Here is a 10,640-nt window from a genome sequence, read left to right on the forward strand (position 1 = left end):
AGAAGAAGAAGAAGAAGAAGGAGACGTTTTTTAATTTTTCATTAAAATCACCATTTTTCGACCGTTTTTATCTCCAGAACGGCTTGACCGATTTAAAATCTTTTTGTCTCAAATTACTCGTGGTGATGCCGCCTTTCAGGGCATATAACGTTTGATTCAAAATTTTTTATATTTTAGCAGTTATGCACCTCCCAAAAATGGACTTTGGTGGCTCGGGATAAGAGACTTGTAGCATCTTTCAGTTTTTGAACATGGCTGGAGACACTACCGCGTCTCCTGATCGCATGTTTCTCTTTAGTAGTTTTCAATTTATTGAACCATATTAAAAACATGTTTTAAATTATAATATATATATCATATATACATATGTATATAAATCCAAGAATAAAATTAAACCTTAATAAAATTAATAGCAATTGATATAATAAATTGAAAAAATCACATTTAATTTAATTTTAATTATTAAAATATTAATTCTGACAGATCCTCGTTCTCGATGAACCTACATATAGTATCGACCCTAAGCATGAAAGGCAGATATGGGATTTACTTTTGGTGAGTGTTTTAAGAGAATTTTGTTTTAATGTAAAAAAATAAATTATGTAAAATAGAAAATATAAAATAATGCACAATAATATTTTATAGAATATAAAAAGACATAAAACAATACTAATGGCAACAAATTCCATGGAAGCTGCAGATTTTCTTGCCGATAGGATCGCTATTATTGCAAACGGAAGGATCGAATGTTATGGCTCAAAAATGTATTTGAATCGTCGATATGGTAACATCTGACATAATTTATGTATTAACAAAACTATAAAGTATACACTATATAAAATAAAATTAATTTGTTAACTAATATTAAAAAATTTTTTTACGTAAATCTTGTTATTACTTAATAAAATTCTTCTAAAATTATTTGGAATTAGGGATCGGTTACGTTTTGAGTTTATTGGTACAAGAAGAATGCAATGTGGAGCAAATTCGTACAGAAATACAAGAATTTTCAGCAGATCCAATTACTCTACGAAGCATGATGGGTTTAGTAATAAGATTTGACGTGCCAAGGAATAGTCGATTCACCAAATTACTTCAACATTTAGAACTTAACAAAGAAGAATTAAAAATTGTATCGGTTGCATTGAGTGCTGCTAGCATCGAGGGTCAATTTCTTAGGTAATCACGTTTAGTTTCAATGTTTACTTTTAATTTAAAATTATTAATAAATTCCTACTTATATATATAAATGTGAAAGCTAATATTTTTTATACATGTACACATATGTATAATTATGAAAAATTATTCTACTTTTAATTTTTAATTAAATAAAAATGAATTTTAGAAATTATAAAATTGGCTGATATCATAGAACTAATTATTGTTCTGTATTTAGAATAGGTTTAGAAAGCCAGTTTAAAGAACGCAGTGTAAAATTACCAAACAACAAATATGAACTTATTGTGCAACAAAGACGACGGCACTTGTTACAAACAGGTAAAATTTTAACATATTGTGTTTGTCAAGTTATAAAATATAAAAATAATTAATACGTTAAACAGGGCGAATAAGAGTCAAATTACAATTTAAAATCTAAATCTGATAATTTATTCTAATATTATAATATTGCGAAGAATATCACGTAATTTTTGGCGTTTCTCGTCCCGGCTTCCACTACTGGACTCATCAGTAAGGCATTGTAGTGGAAGCCTACCTTATACGCCTTGGTAAGTTATTAAATCGAGATTCTATATAAAAAGAGATATACGCGTGTCTCAGCACTTACGAGAATTTACGAATATCGATAGACCTCTGATGGCGAGTCGATGTACTGATATTCTTCGCAATATTTAACCAAAGTAGGAAATAACGTTCTATTAATATAATATATGTAGTCCCCCAAATTGCGCGCCGAACAATTATCGGTCTTACAACGCAACTCTAATAATCTGATTTTTAAATATCTCCTCTCCCTAATTTGTGTGAAATCTTTAATTTATAAAATATAAAATAAAATAAATAACAACATAAATACAAATAATTGGAAATTGTCTATCTATAATAACTTATGTAAAATAATCTAGTGAAATAATCTAATAATATGTTATTTATATTGTTATTTAAACTAATAATACGTATATAATATCATAAATTCTTGATCAAACTGTGCTGAAATATAATTATTAGCTAAATCATGGAAACGTTTGACCGGTGACACTTTATGGCGGCAACAAATTCTTGCGATGTTTTTCAAGAAATTATTACATATCGCTTCATCCTGGAAAATATACTTGTTTTCGGTAAGTTTTTCGTACTGCCAGAAAAGGTATAACATATTATGTTTTTAAATAATCGAAACCATTTTAGATAACTATAGCGATTGTTACTCTCATTCTGGCTACCATAATCGCCGAGTTGAGCAATTTCACACTCTTTGAAACAATGTAAGTTAATCTTGTTTGTCTTATGTTGTGATAAAGAAAGCGAAACTATTTTCTTTCATGCAAATATATAAATGAAATAAATTAGTTCAGCGCTATTTCATTATTTTATAATAATTCAGCTATCTGTTAATAATTATCCAAATTCGCTGTTATTAAAATATGTATATATTGTATAATAGTATCTACTTTTAATGAGCATCATAAGATACTACTATTATACAAAAAAAGTTACTAATTTGGCTTTTATTTTTAAATATACAAAATTTTGTATCAAGCAAATTGATAACATGCTTAATTATTATTTTTATCAAGTAAATTGATAAAGATGCTTAATTATTTCTTTAGTGAGAGAGTAATGAATTTGACGAGTTACGTGGACAACAATTTTCACGTGCTGTATTATGCTGCCGATGATAAATCCATAAAAAATTTTCTTATGACATTGTACATTACTAGTCAAACGTACAGTGAAAGGCATAATTATCATATCTCTAAAAACATTTCGGCCATGGATTTAATGTCTCAGCCTGACTTGCATTCTATAGAGGTATCAAGAAAGATATTTTAAAAATTATGCTAAAATTTTAATTTTATAACAGTTTAGGGATCGTTACGTGATGTCTATCGACATGTACACAGATGGAGGCGTACAACTTATGTATTCGTCCACTGCAGTACATAGTGGGCCAATTGCATTAAATTTACTGCATAATGCATTACTGCGTTACCATTGTGGTTCAGACAATTGTCGGATAAAATTGGCTAGTCGACCTTTACTTCGTCCGGGCCAAGTAATATTTTTAATACTAATTAGTGGATTAAATCATATTGATTTTAAGAATATTAAGCTATTTTTTCATCACGTTAATTATATATTTTTGGCTCACTTACTTTTACATATAAAATTAAAGGATTACTTATAGAATATTATATAACTAAAATAAAGAGGCATCAATGTTCGATAAAATGTATTTACCATTATGACGTATAAAGATTATTTATTCAAATAAGAAAATGAGAATATTTTGTATTCTCCACGTCCTTTGTTAGTATTTAGATATATATATATATATATACGTAATATACGATATTTATAGTGGCAACATTTATTGGTTCATCCACGCAACATACGAAATTGGGAAAACGCTGCTATAATAATAACTTTGTTCCTTCTTCTTCCCTCTATCGACATGGGTATAAGGGAACAAAATACACGCTCAAAAATGCTGCAAATTAATGCGATTGGTATGTCTACGCGAATCTACTGGATCCCGACGTATATTATTGATTTCCTTTTGTATGCGTTCTCTATAATATTCTTTGGAATTACTATCTTAAGTGTCTATCACCGCACATTGCAGTTCTCAAATTTAGAGATTGGTAAGAATTTTAAAATATGCAAATTGTTCATCTGTAATTAAATTTCAATTCTGTTTAAAAATATTTTTTTATTTTTGTATTTTAAACTTTATTTAAAATTAACATTTTTAATATTTCGAGAATTTTGTGATAGCGTAGAACAGTATCATCATGTAACGAAACTATTAAATATGTAATTTATAGATATGTGTTGCGCATAAAGATTAAAAGTTTAAATCTAACAGTGCCTGTGATTAATCGATATTTCAGTTCAAATGCTATTGATATTTCTATGTTACGGAGGATGCGTCATTCCATTAGGTTATTGCGTACAACTTTTCACGAGAAAACCGGAGAATGCGTATCTAAGTGTGATAATGATCAATATTGTAACTAGTTAGTAATTTAATAGATGGTTTAATTTTATATTGTCATTTTTAAAGTTTACTGTAAAAAATAACATTTCATTTAATTCTGTATACAAAATGTTTTTACTTAAGTAAAATACGTTTTGCAGTGTTATTGGTAAATGGCTCTGTTATATTTCCATTAATATTTCGAGCACTCAGCAGCATTGAAAGATACATTCTTGAAGCTCTTGTACATATATTTCCACCATACATTCTAACTTGTGCTATAAGCAATTACATTACGCTGAATTCATATAACAGACAATGCAGTTATTTTAATACTTGCAATACAGAATTTTATATTGAAGATCCATGTTGTCGTAAGCTCGAAAAATTATTGTTATCATAATAAATTATTATTTCTGCTAAACAACATTGATTTGACATTTTAGAAAATTGTAAAAGCAGAAGTTGTTACAAACATTTGGATATAATGCTAATTAAACAATCCAGCTTTGAGTATAATCACTCAATCACAGATGATATACTTTTAATGGTATCCCAAATGTTTGCCTTTTACATATTGTTAGAGGTTTTTGAAGAAAAAAATCGTAGAAAATGGTATAGTTATTTTATGCCTCCCATAAAAGATGATGATACTTTAGAATCAGAAATTACGCAAGAAAAGAAGCGAGTTGAAGAATACATGAAACGTAAAAAAAAAAACAATATAAAAATAGAGAAATTATCTGTATTAATATAATATTACGTCATAAAATTCATGAATTTGAAACATATAAAATTTTTTGTATATGCAGATTATGACGAAACAAAATTGCTTCCATTGCGAGTTGCTCTCGTAGTCCAAAATTTAACAAAAGAATACGCTGAAAAAACGGTAGTTCAAGGAATCAATTTTAGTGTAAGCGAATTTATGTAATTTTAATTAAAAAATTAGTTTCTATTTTTTTTTCCTTTTTATTACTGTGTATATATTTCAATATTAAATACACAGATATTTTATTTAGATCCACAATCAAGAGTGTTTCGGTTTGTTAGGATTTAACGGTGCGGGAAAATCAACGGTATACAAAGCACTGGTGGGTCAAATAAAAATATCAGCTGGAAAAGCGGTAATACATGGATACGAGTTCACAAGAGATCAAGACATGGTGAATATAGTTTTATTATTTTTTAAAAAGTGATAAAATTGTTACAAACATATCATTAGATGTTTAATAAAAAGCATGTAATTCTTTTGTGTCTAGCACTTTACAATAGTAAACTTTCTATTTACTTTTATATAACTATTATAGGAAACTTTAAGTTTTTTATTTTTTTTAATATAAAAACATGATTTGTATCTATATATATAAAAGTTTACATATTTTAAATTCAAGTTTGTAGGTATGATAGGATACTGTCCACAAATTAATGGACTGAGTGATTTTATGACAGGAAGACAATACTTGCAACTTCACGCGGCACTTCGCGGTGTTCCGTATGAAAGCATCAACGAAGAAGTAAACAAATGGCTTGATGTATTAGGTAAAAATATAATTAAAAACAAATTAGCAATTTCTCGCTTTGTTTAAAATAACTCAAAGTATTAATGATAAAAATAATCTTTAATGATAAAATTCATAATTTAATAATTTATCACGAATAAGAACCTGTGTGTGGGATTATGCTTATTTTATGAAATTATTGTTTTGATAAAATTCAATTTATAGATATGTTGGATTTTGAGAATCTGAAAATTGCTCACTACCCATGGGGAATTCAAAGAAAACTTTGTATACTGCAAAGTCTTATCGGCGATTTACCGATGGTATTTATGGACGAGCCTTCCTCTGGGATTGACATAATGACAAGACACGCAATCTGCGAAATTTTGCATCAAATACGGGAAATGGGAAGATCTATATTAATCACTACTCATAGGTTAGTTAATACAAGTTTAATAAATAATTTTACCGCATAACAACCTGTAAATATAGCATTAACTGAAAATACGTAGGTGGGTTTGCCGTTGGGCATACGCACAGCAAGTCTGCATAAACTATATAAAACAGCTACTGAGGCCGGTATTCATACACGGAGGTAACCGTGTATTCATAGGCCGGTATTCATAGTCGATTCTTATTTCAAGACTGCTTAAGTAATCTCTTAAGATACTAAAGCGGCCCTCTGATTGGTTCGTAACTCTTCAAGACTGAACTTAAGACGGTCTTGAATATAAGAACTGACTATGAATACCGGCCTGAATGTCCTTATTGTGACAGCTCGTGGCGTATATTGGAGTTAAAAAGAAAAAAATAATAATAATATCTAACTATATTAGTAACGCTCTATAAGAATAAATCAAAATAAATCAGTTGAAGAGAAAAGAACGTTTAATTTACAAACATAAAAATAAAAATAATTACATAAACAAACGTTTCGACGCTGATCAGGTCGTTCTCAATGAGTAAATAGTACATTGTGTAACGGTGGAGGATAGTTGTTTATAGCGACCTATAAACAAATATACCCCCACTCGCTACACATAGAATTTTTCATTACAAGTGCTCGTCGTAACGTGCCCTATACAGCAACGTTTTTGCGCAGAAAAGTGGGATTAGAGAAATAACTCAACGGCTTGAGGTATTGGCTATTTACCGCACGCAAAAGCGTTGCGGTATAGGGGGCACATTACGTGCACGCGTGATGAAAATATATTTTAATATTACAAAATTATTGTGTGAAAATCTTTTCGCTTGTGAAGATGACTTGAACTGAGTCGAAATGTCCGGACAAACCTTTATTATTTTAATTTTTAATTTTCAACTGTTTTATATCTATTATTGTTATTTTTGTATTTGTAATTTACCTTGGCTCGTTGCCCTTTTTATTAATATTTATTTTTATTTTTATGCTTGTAAATTAAATGTTCTTTATTTATACGACGTAACTGGCTTTTGACCCATCAACTGATTTTTATTTTGATTTAATAAATAAAATACATATTTGATTCAATTTTGAATTTCAGTATGCGAGAAGCAGAAGCAATGTGTTTGCGCGTTGGTATTTTAGTTAACGGCCAATTTACTGCAATTGGATCTTGTGAATATCTGAAAGCAAAATATGGCCGGAACTTTATATTAAACATTAAAATAGTACCGGGATATCAGTTTACGAATCTTGAGAAGATTAAGAAAATTATTAACGAAAGTTTTCCAACAGTAAGATTCAAAGACAGTTATTTGGTAAGTGGAGAATATAATTTCATGTTTTAATTTGACTTACTATTTAATAATTTAGTTTCTATATAATTAGAAATTATATTTCAAATATGTTTGTTCAAATATGTATATTTCAAAGATTTGATAAAGTATAAACTTAAAAAAAAAATTTATAAATATATTAATTTTTCATCACGCGCGCGGCAGGGTGTTCTTAAATACGAATTGGAGAGTGACATTTCGTATAGTTATGTATTTGATAAACTTGAAAAGCTAAGACAGAGATACGTATGGATCACAGACTTCTCAGTTACTCAACCGTCAATGGATGAAGTATTTTTAACTTTAGCAAAGAAGCAAAAGGAATCTCATAAGAAATTAACACTTTATGAACGTCTACGTTCGTGGATTATAAGTGTATACATCAAATATAAATAAATTTTGTTATCACACAGCAATTATTGTACATATAACTATGTGGATGTGTTTTTTTATTGCTGTATAAACGTTATTTTTATGTTTTGTACATTATGCTTATTTAAGCGATATTAATATTTATCTTAAATTTTATCCATTAATATTGTCTATCGGAATACATTAGATATTAATTCAACGCACTCGATATTCGCATATATGCTCTATAAAATTTTATTTACCAATATTATATTAACATTTTTAACATAATTATAACTACAAGTATTTAAATACATAAATAAAAGTAATAACAATGATCGCAGTAATGTTTTTTGCTATTGAAGATTAATGATAATATATGGGAACAAGTATAGTTTCTACCTTTTATTTGATTTTAATTAAATCTTGTATATCTTTTATATTTTATTAATATCTGCCGCGCAAATACCAGCTGCTATTATCCATTATTCATTGCACTTATTTATTGCAACGCACTGAATAATAATAAATATAGAATTGTGAATGAATAAAATTGTACGTTCGATAAAATAGTTCATGTTTATGTACTGAATGCCGCCTGTATTACCGATAAAATTATAGCGTTTTTGACGTTTTCGTTCCTGTCTAATTTCTTCGCAATAGTTTCTCAGAATAAAAATTTCTTCTCCTCGGTTTAAATATTTAGGCTAATGTATCTGCCCCTGGTGTATTTTGTATTCAAAGCTGGAAAAGGTATAAAATCATAGATTTCTTTATCCATTTAACCTCAATATGGCGATCAACGCTGAAGATAAAAATAGATAAAGAAATCTGTAATTTCATATTTTTTCCAGCTTTGAAAACACAGTATAGACCAGGAGCAGATACATTAGTATGAATATTTAAATCGTGGAAAAGGAATTTTTATTCTGCGAAACTATTATGAAGAAATTAGACAAGAACGAAAATGTCGAAAACGCTAATTTTATCGATAATACAGGCGGGTCCAGCATCACCTAAAAAAAGTTGACAATCAGATCTGCAATAGTGCAAACAAGAAGACTAGAACCAGGAGAGTCAACATAGCGTGGTGGGGGTCAAATAACGTCCGCGGTTATTCACACAACAGTGGCATTGCACATTGTGTGAAAGTTTGCGCATGCGCGCATCGGTTGTAACCAAGAAGTTCTAGTGTTCTTAAACCTTTGCGTTATATAGCCCAAAGGTTAGAGTATCGATCATGAAACTTTTTTCCTAGGATGGAAAATAAAAAGTGAAAAATTTCTCCATTAACTACAATGGTAAAAATTTTCACTTTTCATTTTTTATCCTAGGAAAAAAGTTTCATGATCGATACCTAGAACTACGCGCGCGCTGTTCAATTGAATGGGAAAGTGACAGTTATAGAAATATTTAATGAATCGATCGTGTATTGAGTTCGATAGGTACGTGAAGATGTCTGTACAGAGCGACAGAGAGGACTAATGAAGCGCATGAGTGGGGGAAGTTATCCGCCGTCACTTTTTGCCTCATCCCCTCTACCGCTTTTGGCACCGAGTTGACTCTCCTGGTTCTAGTCTTCTTGAGTGCAAACTACCTAACCGACGATCGTTTATGTCGGTATTCTGCGATTATCCTGGAGGCCTACTAGGTCTGTAACTTACCAGTTAGTGATGATAAATTACTAATTGTGACTCAAACATATTTCTTCGGTATCTGCAATATTTATATTTAATACAATATTTAGACTAAATTAGAAATTTTGTAAGATAAAGCAATATCGTATTTATTAACGATAGATAAAAAAATATTGTCTCACATTTATTAATTATTTAATTAAAGTCATATTTATCTAAATTTAAATAAAGTTTTACACATATTCAAAATAAAATAAAAAATTAACGTAACAAATAATGAATCATGAAATAAATCTGCATTAAGCGGCTTATACATTTGCATAAATGTTTGAAAATCGTTTAAAACACGTTGTATTATTTGCGCCTTTCCAACAAATGATTGATTGAAACGCAGAGATTGCGGCGTGGCAATGTACTTCTATCACAACATTGTTAATAGTATTATATAAAACGCGACTATCGATCACGCGTGTGTCTCGAGTGACGTTCAGTCATTCTCTTCCTCTTTCGCTCGAAGAAAAGTACGCGCGCGATAATATATGAAAGTATATATCCCAGTGCCCCGAGACACGCGCCCATTTACACGAATGTAAATAAACGAGGCACATTCATTGTTATCTCTTAACAATGAATTATTCGAGCGAGCGCGTATTATCGGTCCAACCTTTGAACTGTAAGAGAGGAGTTCTCCCCGCGAAAAATCTGTTCCCCTTATACCTCCCACTCTTAGTGATAAAGGAACCCTTCGTCGTTCCGACCACTTAGACACCCGTGCGTGCACCGTGACGTCGATTATACCGGTCATTAAATCCTGATGCGACTAGGAACCGCATCGAGGCCGGCAACACCTGACGCGGCCTCTAATCGAAAGGAGACAATCGCGACCGAGTCACGGAAGGAGGTATGGCAACGTAATTACGAGTTGTAATGACACGAAATCTGGATATTAATGATACCGACACTTCGTAGTCCAGTCTATCTTTGTGTCGAAAAGCACGAACAAAGTTTAATTCGCTTTAAATCTCATACCGTCTTCTTCGAGACACCGCGCGAGAAAATAAATCTCCACGAAATTCTCAACATAATCATAGAGCAACGTCGCAATTCAGCCATTTGCGTCATAATAACAGTCTGTGTGATCAAAGTAATTTTTTCGCTATTGTAAGGTTGCTTCGATAATATTTCTTCTTTCTGACGACGTTTTATCTCTCCATCTATGTATTCTTTATATAA

At 30.3% G+C, this 10,640-nt stretch overlaps 1 protein-coding gene across 1 annotated transcript in view; it reads left to right on the top strand.

Annotated features, from left to right (window-relative positions):
* The window catches only part of LOC108782384 (ATP-binding cassette sub-family A member 17), a 27,675-nt gene extending 19,860 nt beyond the window's left edge, over positions 1-7,815 (top strand). Inside the window, exons 14-31 of the mRNA XM_018550658.1 lie at positions 484-555; positions 646-784; positions 933-1,179; positions 1,397-1,497; positions 2,188-2,300; positions 2,368-2,444; positions 2,790-2,991; positions 3,044-3,235; positions 3,542-3,824; positions 4,074-4,199; positions 4,321-4,533; positions 4,606-4,866; positions 4,972-5,075; positions 5,182-5,325; positions 5,554-5,701; positions 5,887-6,097; positions 7,185-7,401; positions 7,585-7,815. Of these exons, the coding sequence (XP_018406160.1) occupies positions 484-555; positions 646-784; positions 933-1,179; positions 1,397-1,497; positions 2,188-2,300; positions 2,368-2,444; positions 2,790-2,991; positions 3,044-3,235; positions 3,542-3,824; positions 4,074-4,199; positions 4,321-4,533; positions 4,606-4,866; positions 4,972-5,075; positions 5,182-5,325; positions 5,554-5,701; positions 5,887-6,097; positions 7,185-7,401; positions 7,585-7,815 (3,081 nt within the window). The remainder of the gene's footprint in view (positions 1-483; positions 556-645; positions 785-932; positions 1,180-1,396; positions 1,498-2,187; positions 2,301-2,367; positions 2,445-2,789; positions 2,992-3,043; positions 3,236-3,541; positions 3,825-4,073; positions 4,200-4,320; positions 4,534-4,605; positions 4,867-4,971; positions 5,076-5,181; positions 5,326-5,553; positions 5,702-5,886; positions 6,098-7,184; positions 7,402-7,584) is intronic.
* The last annotated feature ends 2,825 nt before the right edge of the window (positions 7,816-10,640 follow it).

Source organism: Cyphomyrmex costatus, unplaced genomic scaffold, assembly GCF_001594065.2.
Source record: "Cyphomyrmex costatus isolate MS0001 unplaced genomic scaffold, Ccosl1.0 scaffold125, whole genome shotgun sequence".
Taxonomy (NCBI): Eukaryota; Metazoa; Arthropoda; class Insecta; order Hymenoptera; family Formicidae; genus Cyphomyrmex; species Cyphomyrmex costatus.